The 14,704-nt window shown below is 42.2% G+C and overlaps 1 protein-coding gene across 1 annotated transcript; it reads right to left on the reverse strand.

Annotated features, from left to right (window-relative positions):
• Window positions 1–4,402: 4,402 nt before the first annotated feature.
• LOC141341151 (uncharacterized) lies at window positions 4,403–12,890 on the reverse strand. Its single transcript, XM_073846291.1, has 2 exons — window positions 12,406–12,890; window positions 4,403–5,591 (listed from the first exon to the last, which is right to left on the reverse strand). The coding sequence occupies exons 1-2, from the start codon at window positions 12,713–12,715 to the stop codon at window positions 4,954–4,956; spliced, it is 948 nt and encodes a 315-aa protein (XP_073702392.1). The 5' UTR covers window positions 12,716–12,890; the 3' UTR covers window positions 4,403–4,953.
• Window positions 12,891–14,704: the final 1,814 nt, after the last annotated feature.

Consider the following 14,704-nt stretch of genomic DNA (forward strand, 5'->3'; position numbering starts at 1 on the left):
CGGGATAATCAACGGTTTGCCGTGCGTTAAAGGACTTAAAATGCACTTCGCGGAGGCAACCACCCTCCGCTTCGCGTCGGACGGTTATTAGCCTCCACGTCGTGCATTTAAAATCCTTTAACGCACGGCAAACCGTTGATTACCCCTTAGATATTTTAGCGCGATATTTAGCACGTGCCCCAGTAAAATCTCAAGTTTGAGTTATAATTTACTTTGATAATCCCGAAATAAAGACATTAAACTATATGCAACAACTGAATTGACGCTTCTAAAAGCAACGCAGTTTATTGGAAGATGCACGCAGATAGGCTATCCATACCCGCGCGCCTGTGTATTTTACGGGAACGCGCACGTCGTACAGCCTTTTGCGCAGAAGTACTTGGTTACACAAGTTTGTATAGTTAATTGTGTTGTAAATGCAATTGTCAAGCAGTTTGTAATGCATTTTGGAAACAGGAGATGAGCGCCTGGTCTAATGCGCCACCTGGCTTGAGAAACCCGTTCTCAAAGACTTACTTTTAGTCATTATTTGGGTAGCACACATATTCTGAATGCCTTCAACAGAATTTAAATTAGCCATTTTAATCTAGATTAATCTAGATTAATTTCAAGATTTAATCTAGATTAAAAAAATTAATCTATGCCCACCCCTAATATATATATATATATATATATATATATATATATATATAAAATTATAATTATACAGAGAGGCTGAAGTTACCTTAGTAACAGACCACAATGTCGTTTATATAGCAAACATGGACTTTCATCAAAGTAAAGTCTTTGCAAGATGTGATTGAAGAGAGTGTGATTGGTCCTGAATACTACTTCTTGGTCACACAATTTCAAGCCAGGGTCAAAAATGCAAGAAGAACCAGCACACAATAAAAAGTGCATTCACAATACAGAGCTGCAGATAAAGAGCAAACAACTTAGTGTAACGAAGAGGAAGAGAAGGTTCTCATGAAATCTACATGCTACAGTCAGCAAAAAGATGTCAACATAGACATGTAAACCCTTACTGAGGAATGGCCATTTTTGCTTCAGGAAAGTGGAATGGAAGTGCACTTTAAAAGCTCACAGGGAGAGACCTTCCTAAACAGCATTAACACAAAGGGAAACAGGCTGTTGAACTTCATGTGGAATGTTTGTGCAACCAGGAACAAGCGTGTCTTACAGGCTGTCACAAAACTTCACGTTTTGAGACGACAGACAAATGGTTGCTCAGAGGATGTGAAAGACTTGATTCTTTTACTTCTCTCCTATTTTGATGAGAAAGAGGAGCTCCTTCTTCATTATATAGAAGAGAGAAGCCTTGCAAAGGATGTAGAGTTGGAAAACATGCCTGTGACGCCTTGCATCCTTGTGTGTAAATTTAAGTTTTCTTCATATACAGTAGCACCCTCAAAGCTTTAAGGCGGCTCCATTCATAGTTTTTATTTTTAATTTTAAGGTTTTTTCCTTCCACAGTCTCTGATTACAGAGCTTCCTCTCAGCTGTTCCCCTAGCAATACCATTAATGCAATGTGTGTGTGGGTATGTGTCTATGTGTAACGGAGTTAAAATAATGTTAGTTAAATTCATGCATAAATTGGGAAAACTCGCCAATGTTTGTTGCACTGCTTGCAATCACGTTCGTTATATCAGTTTCATGAAGCTTCGCTGCTGGTAAGCTGCTTTGATGATTGCTCCATCTTATTAACTGAGTTTGGATTGTTTGAGGACAAAGCTCATCTTTTAAACTACACAAAAGATTATTCAGCTCCTAGTTGTTATTTGTGATGGTAAAACGAAGAGTGTATGTGTGTATTAGCTTGCTTGTAAACTTCGAACCTCTGTTTATTTCATTTAAGACTGGCACACCATCATTGAGCTGCCAATTAACCAACCTTTGGTCCTGTTTGTCTCAGTGTCTGAATAGGACAATAAAGAAGAGCCTTGAGTGACCACCAACCCGACTTGCAGTGTCCATCATTCCACCATCAGCCACACCGTCACATATGTATAGACACTAGATACAGAACTGTTAGTTAACAATCAATATAACATTGTATTGCAAATTATAAAAGGAAATAATTTATAGTTGTGGCTGCAGTAAAATTAATACCATAAGCAAACTCACAAAAAACTTCCACCTCACCGGCCTTTGGACTGAGACATCTATCTGCTGCCCGACTTGCAACTATCCAAAGGAAAGGTATACCCTTTTGTCCATCACAGAATGCCAGGCGATGGAGGAGTATATTGCTAACGCCCTGAAGCAAGGATTTATTCAACCCTCCACCTCACCAGCCGCTTCCAGCTTTTTCTTCGTGGGTAAGAAGGACGGAAGTCTCAGGCCCTGCATCGATTACAGACAAACTCTCAGTTTATCCAACAACCCTACCCATTGCCACTCGTTCCTGCCACCCTCAAAGAACTTCGTGGAGCCCAAGTCCTCATGAAGTTGGACTTGCGGAGTGCATATAACCTCATTCGTATTTGGGCGGAAGACGAGTCGAAGACGGCCTTTATTACTCCTTCAGGGCACTACGAGTATCGGGTCATGCCCTATGCGTTATCCATCAGTCCCTCTGTCTTCCAAACGTTTATGAATGAGGTGTTCCCGGGAATATCTCCATCGCTTTGTGGTCGTCTACATTGACGATATTCTTATTTATTCCCGAAACCAGGCAGAACATCGCCAGCACGTCCGGCTGGTCCTCCAGAAACTCTGCAAACACCAGCTATATCTCAAACTGGAGAAATGTGAATTTCATCGATCATCTGTACAATTCTTAGGATACAACATCAGTGCCGAGGGTGTGCAGAAGAATCAAGATAAAGTAAATGCCATCCAATGCGTACTCGGGTATCAGCCTCCGCTGTAGACCACTGGTTTCGAGAAAGTGAGAGAGTGTGGGACTCAGCTCATCACCATCTACAACGAGCCATAGGACGACACAAGGGATTCACAGACGTCGGATGGCACCTCTTTTTCAACCAGGAGACAAGGTCTGGTTGTCCACCAAGGACATCTGTCTGCGATTACCCTGCCGTAAGCTGAGTCCCCGCTATATTGGTACATTTAAAATCCTGAGGCAGATCAACAACGATACCTTTCAGCTTCAGCTCCCTCCAAGGTACAGAATTCAGCCCACGTTCCATGTCTCCCTTCTGAAACCTTTCTCTCCCTCTGCCACAGATCACATGAGCGCTGAAGCTGAATCTCCTCCTACCGAGATCCTAGACCAACCCTCCATCTACTCGGTTCATGAGATCTTGGATTCACGACGTCGAGGTGGCCGCCTGGAATATCTCGTGGACTGGAAGGGGTATGGTCCGGATGAACGTTCCTGGGTGGCTAGAGACGATGTATTAGATCTCACTCTCCTACAGGAATTCCACCTTCGCCACCCAGATTGTCCAGCCCCTCGTGGTCGCGGCCGTCTTGACGTCGCGTTAGGGCGTTGGGAGCCGCCCCTGGAGGAGGGGGTAATGTCAGCCACCTTTACCTTCCACAAGAACAGAAGCTCCACCCACCATATCATCATCACCCGAATTCTAACACCTGATCTCAATTACCACACCCTTTATATAGCCCAAACCTTCAGAGACTCTTTGTCTGGTCTACCGTTCACATCCCTATGTCAACCACAGACCTATTTCCTGGACTATCTTCCCTCCTGTTGTGATTTCTAAGGACTATATTCCCACGATCTCAAAAGGACTGAAAGATAAGCCTAACCTGCCATCATTGACATTGTTTCCTGTTTTCCAGCTCACTCTGTTAAATAAACTATTGTTACGTTTTACTTACCTCTGTCTTCAGTCTCATCTCTACAAGTTCGTGACAACCATAAGTGGGTTTTCTGTTTATTCCAGCAGATGTGTGAGCAGTTTTATATTCCTAAGAAGTTTTTTTTTCCGCTACCTCCAAATTCGTGACTTGCACCTAAAATGTTTCCTCAGTTTCCTGCTCCGCCTCCATGTTCTCCATATGATCAAGTTTTGGAGGACCCTCTAAGATAGAAAGGCATTATATCAACACTTTACTGTAAAATTTTTATGCGCATTTTCAGAATTAATGCGCATTTTCGCGTTTCCATTCAGATTTTTTATGCGATATTCAAAACTGCATGTAAAAATAGGTGGATGGAAATACAGCTAGTGAGAGTAATATGTGAGCTGATTGAGAGGTTGAGATGAGGCAGTTCAAATATCGGTCACCAGTATATACAGTGGGGAAAATAAGTATTTGACACATCAGCATTTTCAGTAAGGTAAGTAAGGGTATTTCTAAGTGGGCTATTGACACAACATTTCCACCAGATGTAGCCATCAAGCCAAATATTGAATTCATACAAAATAATCAGAACAATTAAGTATACAAGTTGAGTCATAATAAATAAAGTGAAATGACACAGGGAATAAGTATTGAACACAATTTATTTAATACTTTGTAGAAAAGCCTTTGTTGGTGATTACAGCTTCTAGACGCCTCTTGTATGGAGAGACCAGTCGTCTGCATTGCTCAGGAGTGATTCTGGCCCATTCTTCCACACAAACGCTCTTTAAATCTTGACGGTTCCTTGGGCCTCTTTTATGAACTTTGAGCAACTTGATTTTCTTTCTTTGAAACCACTTCATTGTTTCCTTGGCCTTGTGTTTGGGATCATTGTCTTGCTGAAATGTCCATCCTCTTTTCATTATTAGCTTTCTGGTAGATGGCAGCAGATTTTTATCCAGAATGTCCCGGTACATTTCTCCATTCATCCTGCCTTCAATAATATGAAGTCTGCCAGTACCCCTTGCTGAAAAGCAGCCCCAAACCATGCTTCCACCCCCAAACTTAACCGTTGGTATGGTGTTCTTGGGGTGGTGGGCAGTGCCATTTCTTCTCCAAACATGGTGTGTAGAATGACTGCCAAAAAGTTCAATTTTGCTTTCATCTGACTATACTATAGTCTCTTAATAATCCACAGGCTGTTTTGCAAACTCTAACTGAGCCTCAACATGCTTTTTGTTCAGCAATGGAGTCTTGCGTGGTGAGCGTGCATGGATGCCATGCCGGTTCAGTGCATTGCTTATAGTTTTCTTTGAAACAACAGTACCTGCTGATGCAAGGTCTTCCTGAAGTTCTGCTCGAGTGGTTCTTGGCTCTTGGAGAACTCTCCTGATTATTCTTTGGACTCCTCGAACAGGGATCTTACGTGGAGCACCTGATCGTGGCCGGTTTATGGTGAACTGATGTGCATTCCATTTCCGGATAATGGCCCCTACAGTGCTCACAGGAACATTCAGCATTCTGGAAATGCACCTATAACCATTCCCATCAAAATGCTTTTCAACGATAAGATTACGAAGATCTTGAGAGAGTTCTTTGCTTTTACCCATCATGAAGTCTTTCCTGTGTGCCTTCCTTTCATTTCCACAGTCAGAGCAGGTGAAAGGTTTTTTGATTTCCTTTCTTTCGTTGCATTGTGAGCAACTGCTTTCAGTTTTGGAGCAACTCACAAATATTTCTCCAGCAGTGATATCATGAGCTTTCTGACCCTGATGCTCGTCCTCCACCTCATTCAGATATGGTCCTTCCTCTTTCACAAGGCCTAAAATGAAAACAATAGTGATGAAAATTAATTGGGACATTTGGGAAACGAAAAGATCTTAGGGTGCATTTAACACAACCGCAAGCTGAACATTTTCTCTTTGGAGTATTCTTTTTCGAAAAGTTTCAACATAGCTGACAGCATTGACAAAACAATCCCTGGTCACACAGATCCATGAGAACTATACACTGCATTATGCTGACAGACCAGTAGATGGCATTGTCATCATTCAAAAGAAACACTATGGGTCTACAGACTGAACACTTAATACACATGGGCATAACGTGACTTCTTCACAAATCTTTTACACTTTGTTGCTCGTTTACCAAAGTTTGCATTTTCAGGTCCCCAAACTGCTGTTGTTCCCTTTCGATACTTCCACTCGTACTGCGTCGTAGGACGCGTATGGGAAAAAGCTCCTTTTTCTCCTGAGACTGAAGCATTTCAATAACTCAGTGTAACTGCACGGCCATTGGTCCGTGCAGTGTGATAAAAACGGAGCTGCACGAGCCTATGGCGATGATTCGCGCTCGATCACGCCAAAAGGGGTGGAGTAAATGGCCATATAAGCGTGCATTTCGCCATGGGATCTCAGATCCTTCTCCTTCAGCGACGATTTTTCCTTTGCTGATCTACGAGAGACCCTCTGCTCGGCTGATTAGCAGCTTCTAGGATCGCAGGATCAGATGCGCTCGTTACATGAGCGGCTTTAATTCTCCAAGGCAGATCAGAGCAAAGCGCTGTCACATCTATTACTGACGGCTTTGCGTTCGTGTATGCGTCGCTTATGCCGCGCTCACAGAAGCGCACTGCCTGCATTAACTACATGTTTAGCTCGTGGGAGTCGCCCCGCCTCCCCCTTCTCACGTTTCTCTTCTCTCAGTTACCTCGGAGAAAGAAACGGTGAACGCGCGATCAGACTTAAGTGATGTAACGCCGCCAAAGCCCCGCGTGCATCTCTCTCTATGCAGCTTTTGATCTGCCAGCGTGTTACGTGAGGATCTGCGCCTCTCGCCTTATCGAGCGGCTTTATCCTTCTGAGCAAATCGGAGCAGAACGCTGTCACCTATGATTCTACATTGCTGACAGCTTCATATTTCAGTGCGCCTCTCACCTGGGCCAGACACGCTCTCTCTACGAGTGTTTACTTCTGGATCTGCTTTGCTCACAGCTCGTTTTCTCAATGAAGACGGCCCCTCCCCTCGTCTGCTACGAGCAGATCTGAGAGGATGTGCGCAGCGTTTTAATCTGCCTAAATGTTTACACATAAAGATCATCAGTACTCCTCTTCTTGAGCAGTTTGATCTTTTTAGGTGGATTAAAGGAGAATGGTGTCCCTGTGATTATTAATGACAGCTTCAAATTGGATGCGTCTGGGCCATGCCCACGCTGAGGCTGCGCTCGCTGAGACGATGAGTGTTATGTCTTGCTGGCGGCTCGTTTTCTCAATGAAGACAACCCGCACCTCTCCTTGTCCGCTACAAACGGACATGAGAGAATGCACACAGCACTTTGATAGCCTCTAAACACCCCGTTTTGTTCCGGGTGCCGACGGCCATATGTTGTGGGAAATGTTGTGACTCCTGGGCCCTTTCTGACAGCGCCCTCACAACCTGCCATTGTCATAACGGTCAGTTGCTCGAACCAATGCAACCCCTTGCCACGCGGGCCGAGGCCTGGCAAGCCATCCTCGGAGTGTCAAAGTGGGTTCTGGGCATAATAGAACGAGGTTACACACTTCAGTTCGCTTGAAGACGTATACATTTTGCGTACGGAGGTGAGGAATTTGTTGGCAAAAGGTGCCGTGGAGACGGTTCCCCCAACTAGGGTTGGGAATCGAAAATCGATTCCGATTCTGGAATCGGATACTTAAGATAAAGAATCGGATACTTGTTATAATATTAAAATTTCGATTCCTCGTTTCGATTCCTGGTTGCATTTTTTCCATCTAGTGATCTGCCAGGACTTTACGTGATAATGTAAACATCAGTCGAAAAGATGGATCACGGTAAGCGTTTAAAAGTGTGTCTACGCTTTGTAAAAACCGAAGACAAATCTACCGCTGCACGCAAACTTCATCTTAGAGATCTGCAAGGGACGGATTTTAGTCCTGCGCCCGCCCACTCCAGAAGGAATATATGTTATTTCGTCCCGCAAAAGCCCACATAAAAGTCACTTATACCCCCGCGGGAAGACAGGTATCTACTTTATCTCTTGGCTGCATGAAACAAACCCTCCCGGTAATGTAAAGGCAAGGATGACCAGAGTAATAGTAACGAACTCGCGCGTGCCTAATGTATTCATTCTTGTATATCGGAGTCGTACATTAGGCACGCATAAGTCCGCTGTTGATTCACAAACTATTCATGCTTTCGGTGGTCTGATCCATAGTATTTTTGCGTGAAATTTCAAAATATTTGCATAGTTTTCAAAATGAATGTCCTGTGAGTTTTTTATAATGAATGCTTACCCATAGAGGTGGATCGTAAGGGTCAGTGGTGTTTAAGCACATATGAGCACCAGCATAAACAGATTTACAATGTATTTACTGTATTTTTCATTTATATGTTTATTTTATAATAAATACAAACAGTAGATATTCAGTCACTTAAGAAAGAGTACTCTGAAGTTGTGAAGAATGTCTGAATTAAATAATTTAGGTGCTTTAAATCTGTATGTGTGTATTCATGTTAAAAAGTTAGAGCAGAGGATTTTCTTTTAAATTCAAAAGTATAGCTTTAATTTAAAGTTAGTTTGATTTTTTTTTTATAACATGCAGGAGAAAAATAAAAAGGCAAAACTAATGTTTAGGTTAATAAAAAAGGTTAAAAAATAAACACCTTTAGAGGAAATGTCAGGCATAGGGGGGCCTTGCAAAACAGACCCGAGAAGAAGGGGGACCTGATATAAAAAAGGTTGAGAACCCCTGTAATAAAATAATATGTTGCAAGCTAGCACTGAAAATAAACATGTTTAATATATTAATGTTTGACTTTTGTGTTTTTTTTTGTTTTTTTTTTACTAAATCGGAATCGAAACTGGGAATCGAAAAGAATCGGAATCGATAAGTGGAATCGGAATCGAAATCGATAAAATTCATAGATACCCACCCCTACCCCCAACACAGAGCGAGTCAGGTTTCTACAGCCGTTACTTCCTCGTTCCAAAGAAGGATGGCAGTCTAAGACCCATCCTCGACCTCAGACGTCTGAATCGCGCCCTCATGAGACGGCCGTTCAGAATGCTTACGCTGAAGCAGATCCTCTCGCAGATACGCACAGAGGACTGGTTTTGATAACTGGATCTGAAAGATGCATACTTCCATACCCAGATTGCCCCCCATCACAGGGAATTCTTGACATTCGCCTTCGAGGGAGTGGCTTATCAATATACAGTCCTTCCGTTCGGTCTGTCCCTAGCTCCCCGCACGTTTACGAAGTGCATGGACGCAGCGCTTTCCCCCCTGAGACAGATGGGAATCCGCGTCTTGAATTACCTCGACGACTGGCTCATCCTGGCCCAGTCGGAGGACGAGCTAATACACCACAGATCCATAATCCTCAGCCACTTAGAGTGCCTAGGACTCAGGGTCAATTTTGCCAAGAGCGTTCTGTCCCCCAGCCAACGTATTTCATTCCTGGGAGCAGTCTGGGACGCCTACATATCAAGGTAGATCGGGCCTGTGTCACAGCTCTGACTCCTTGGAAGAACCCTCAGTGGATGGAACAGGGCATTTCCCTGGACATGGTATACAGAAGGAAGGTGGTCTCGACAGACGCTTCCAACTCAGGTTGGGGAGCACTGTGCAAAGGCCAGCCTGCATTCGGCCAATGGTCGAAAGCAGAAAGTCGCCTTCACATCAACTGCCTAGAAATGCTAGCAGTGTGTTTAGGCCTTCTCACTGCCCAATCTATTTTTCAAAGAAACAGGATGCATTGGCCCAGGAGTTGCCCAATCTCCTCTTATATGCGTTTCCCCCGACTGCCCTGATACCACAGGTCATCAGGCGCGTCAGGGAGCAGAAACTCAAAGTCGAGATCTCTTAACACAGGCAAACAAAACGCTATGGCACCCCCAACCGGAATTGTGGGCGCTGCACGTATGGTCTCTCGAAGGGAGCCTACAAGTCTCCCCGAGACCGTTCTAAACTATCACTGTCTCTCAAGCCAGAGCAACCTCTACAAGGCGGCTCTATGATCTTAAGTAGTCTGTCTTAAGTGCAGATCCGAGTTTATGCGACATATCAGTGATATTTTCTTTCCTTCAGGAGCTGTTGGATAAAGGACGATCTCCCTCCACGCTCAAAGTCTATGTGGCGGCTATAGCGGCATTTCATGACCTTATGGACGGTCAATCCATGGGAAAGAACGATCTGGTCATTCGCTTTTTGAAGGAGTGAGAAGGCTTAACCCTCCTCGCCCCATCACAGTTCATTCTTGGGACCTACCCACAGTGCTGAGGGCCCTCAAGAGCCCTCCCTTTGAACCACTTCAGTCCATTGACCTTCGCCCTCTGACGCTGAAAACTGCCCTGCTTCTGGCATTGGCATCAGTCAAACGTATGGGTGACCTACAGGCTCTTTCGGTGAATCCTGTATGCTTGGAATTCGGGCCGAATGACTCTTAAGTCATTCTCAAACCAAGATGTGGTTATGTACCTAAAAGACTTTGACGCCGTTCAGAGACCAAGTTATTTCTCTCTTGGCACTTCCCCCTTCGGAGCAAGACCAAGACTTCAATCCCCTCTGCCCCGTTCGGGCATTGAGATGCTATATAGAGCGTTCTGCTCCTTTTAGACAGTCAGAAAAGCTGTTTGTGTGTTTCGGTGGCCGCACCAAGGGGTCTTCGGTCACGAAACAGAGGTTATCCAAATGGATAGTGGAAGCCATCATGCTGGCTTACTCTTCCTTGGGCCTACAATGTCCCATGGGGGTAAGAGCCCATTCGACTAGAGGCATCGCCTCGTACTGGGCCTGGTCCAGTGGTGTTTCCATTGCAGAAATTTGTGCAGCGGCCGGCCGGGCCTGGCCGTCCACATTTGCTAGATTTTATAATCTAGACGTCCCGGTCTTGCAGTCTCAGGTCCTTTCTGCATAATGGGATAGCTGTTACCAGTACTAGATATTGTGCTGTACGCTTTGGCCTCTGTTGGAGCTCCAAACTGTACTAATTCCCTGGAACAGATGTTCATTAGGTCATCCTGATCGAACAAGTTGGCCAGTATTAGCCCTGGAGTGCTAGGGCCATGTCAGTCGTTCCTCTACCATAGCATGGCTGGATTGTAGTGAAAGTATCGATAGGGAACGTACTCTGTTACTTTTGTAACCTCGGTTCCCTGAGATACGACTGTAACTGCACGACTCAGTCGACGCTTCAGTCGAAGTACCTGAGATCCTATGGCTAAATGCACGCTTATATAGCCATTTACTCCGCCCCTTTTGGCGCGAATCACAGCTGAGCCATTGGTTCGTTTTTTACTCACTGCACGAACCAATGGGCGTGCAGTTACACTGCGTTATTGAAATGTTTCAGTCTCAGGAGAAAAAGGAGCTTTTTCCCATAAGCGTCTTTGACGCAGTACTCGTTCCCGTATCTCAGGGAACCGAGGTTACGAAAGTAACCGAGTACGTTTCGTGTCTTAGGACATCAATGTATCGTCACGAGCCGCAGGGTGTAATTTGGATATGTCTGTGCATGTTTCGTTTGTGTTCTACTGAGGAAACAAAGTCACCTACATCTTGGATGCCCTGGGGGTAAGCAGAAAAATATCAAATTTTCATTTTTGGGTGAACTATCCCTTTAAGTCACTCAACAAAAAACTTTAATTTTGACTTTTGGGCTATTGTGTTTTCCAGTCAGGCTACCAAAATGTTTTTTTTTTTTACGACGGCTATCATAAAGTAAGGGGCTACTGCAGGTCCTTAAAAACTCCTCAATTTAGTTGTATCAAATTTAAGGACATTTTAAATATGTTAAACAGTATAAGAAAAGTAGTAATTATAATTTTAAGAGGCAATTTCAAAAATTTCAAAAGGCAATGATGTCATTGCATAAAGATACGTTTCAAAGTCAAAACGCGGCACTGATGTCTTTATACGAATGTATCTGAAGGGAACTCCTCAGAAATGTGTCGTTCTCATTTATATTTCATGCCTGATAAAACAGCGTTAATGCCGCTTTGTGTGCAGCCGTTACCATGGAAACCCTAATATTTCAGCGCTCCTAAAGCGCCCTCGTCTAAACAAAATCTAAGCAATTAGACAGTAATTTGTTTTAAAATAATATAATAAATGATATACTCTATTTATCCCTTTTAAAGGTATGAAGGCTGAAATGCCATTGTATTAGATATTTTGTTTTGTGAACCTGTATCTGAATTATAAATCATGTAATTTTATGGCTTAATATTCTACTGTTCATTGTCCAACCTCACTCATACTGTTCATTTTAGTTGTGCAGCACTTAAAAAGGGTCATAAATTGCCTTAAATTAATATTTACAAGATTCCTTGATATATGTGTATTGAAAACATTTTTGATCTGATTTTCTATATATAAAAAAATAAATCTTTCTTATTTGGGCTAGTTAAATTAATTTTTGGACAACCAAAATCGAAAGAGTACCTGCCCGAAGGGCTAAAAGAGATTTTGAAATATTGCTAGCCCTGTGGTCTGCATGAGGAGCCGCTCCATGTCAAATAAAACCACTTTAATTAAGCCGCTCATCTCACATTCTTCAGAAATATCAGACATTTCTTTGGCGATGGACATTTGAATAAGGATCAAATGAGTTTAACTTTCAGAATGAAAACCAACCTGTTTGTTCCTCAGCATCTTCTTGTTTCAGACAGAATAGTTCTTCAATCCTGATGTCTTCACTCTCCTCTTTAATAAACACAGTGTTTGTTTGTGTCTCAGTATCTTCTTCAATCTTCACATCTTGTCTCTCCTCTTTAATAAACACAGTGTTTGTTTGTGTCTCAGTATCTTCTTCAATCTTCACATCTTGTCTCTCCTCTTTAATAAACACAGTGTTTGTTTGATCCTCAGGATCTTCTTGTTTCAGACTGAACACCTCTTCAATCCTGATGTCTTCAGTCTCCTCTTTAATAATCTCCATCTTCATGAACGTCGCTCCAGCAGGAGTTTCCCTCTCTCTGTGTGTTTGTCCTGTTTAAGATGAAGAGAAGAAGAACAGAGAGCAAAATAAACCTAATCCAAATCTGTGGCTGGTCTCAATCAGGTCCTGGTCTCAGCACAGTCAGAGTCAGAGTTCAAGGCCTTAAATGACCCGATTAGAGAAACAGCATTTATGCATTACATCTGGAACTAGATTAGAGTGGCCAATCTTTCAGAATAATACAGAATTGATCAAAGATGAAACGCACACAGTTACGTTCCATTAGTGCGTGAACTTTGTGCTTCATTACATTTTAATAAACCAAGCATCAGCTTTAAAATTATGCCAAATTCATGAATGATATTTAAACAAGTTTAAATTGATTTGTTTTTTTGTTTTGTATTATTCCCTGCAGGTTATGTTCTTAGTTTTATTCTAATTGAAATGTTGCAGATGTGTGAGAGTGATGACCAGCAGAAAGACAAGGATTATAATAATGAAATGTGTTATACGTAAACAAACGTCTGAAATACATTTAACCCACTGACATTTTTGTCCTTTTCGGAATGTTTTTTAATAATTTTGCCTGTGTTAATGACATTTTGGCTCAGGTGTGTTTGTTATTGGAATTTTACCATTTCATCCTCATTTCCTTTAACAAATCTATTTTACACTGGGTTAAAAAAACAGCACCTTCTGGACAAAAATGTTGTCATTGGAACTAGGGCTGCACGATTAATCGTTTTTAAACCGAAATCGCGATTTGAAAGGGTGCGATTTTCAAATCGCAAGAGCTGCGATTATTTCAATTGATTATCAAATGTGGTAACAAGCATATAAGTCATTTTTGACAGGTCGCTTCATGTGCATATTACGTCTTCATGCTTATATTACGTTTGATGCAGAGTTTAACCAATAGGGGGCATTTTAACACTGCATGTAGAGACATGCACGGGACGGATTTTTCAGTCCCGCGTCCGCAGAAATATGTTTATCTCGTTCAGTTCCCGCCTCGACATTCATGTTTTGTCCCGCTCCTGCCCGCATAAAAGTAACCTGTATAGTTTTTTTTCAGTACATCAATTAAATTTACATGACAGTTTTGTAACATCTCGTAATTTCACAAAACCACAGCATAAACGCTCCTGATAAAATATTTGTTATATAGGCTAAGCATCAACATTCACAAACCACTGTTATTCTTAACAGAAGAGCAAGCATGAGCTACTGTGTGTATCCAGAGCAGAATGCAAGCAGACAAAGCTAAAGTTGACATCTCAGTTCATACGCGATCTCATAAAGCTCTAACACAATGAATATTATGCACAATGAATCTTTCACAATGTCTACACTTCGTGTGTTTTAATTCGCGAGCACGCAATATTCCGCACTGTGCAAGAATGTTTGAGCAGTGAGTGGATTCTAACTTAAACACCTCTGATGACTGCCTATCCTTGTGCTTACTAATCATAGTTGTAAGTTGTATACTAGTTGTTCTTGCTGCTTTTGTGCAATAGATGAATAACAATATTTTGCTTTTTAGATATTTCTATTTTGCGGGGGTCCCGCGAATCATTTTATTTTCCCGCGTCCCGAACAGCCGCACTCTCCCATCAAGTTTTGTCCCGCGCCGCAGTCGGTTGCCTCGGGTCCCGCTATATACTCCCGTAGGAGTGCAGGTCTCTACTGCATGTACTGAGCAAATAACGTTAACGCCATTTGGAAAAGATGAGCGGGAGCAGCGGCTCAACTTCCCAACAAAGTGTCTCTTAATGTAGGTTATCATCAGTGTTTTACTGATGTAAAATTGTTTACAGTGTGTTTGGATTCCTAAAAGTTTAAAATTTTATTTATATTTTATTATAAAATTATATATATGTGTGTGTATATATATATATATATATATATATATATATATATATATATATATATATATATATATATATATATATATATGTAATATTTATTTATTTATATTATAAAAGATTTTAATAA

Source organism: Garra rufa, chromosome 8 (genome assembly GCF_049309525.1).
Source record: "Garra rufa chromosome 8, GarRuf1.0, whole genome shotgun sequence".
Taxonomy (NCBI): Eukaryota; Metazoa; Chordata; class Actinopteri; order Cypriniformes; family Cyprinidae; genus Garra; species Garra rufa.

Coding starts and splice junctions, on each gene's coding strand:
- LOC141341151 (XM_073846291.1), bottom strand. CDS start 12,715: ATGAAGATGGAGATTATTAAAGAGGAGACTGAAGACATCAGGATTGAA. Junction 5,592..12,405: donor AGATGCTGAGGAACAAACAG/GTTGGTTTTCAT, acceptor TTTTCATTTTAG/GCCTTGTGAAAGAGGAAGGA.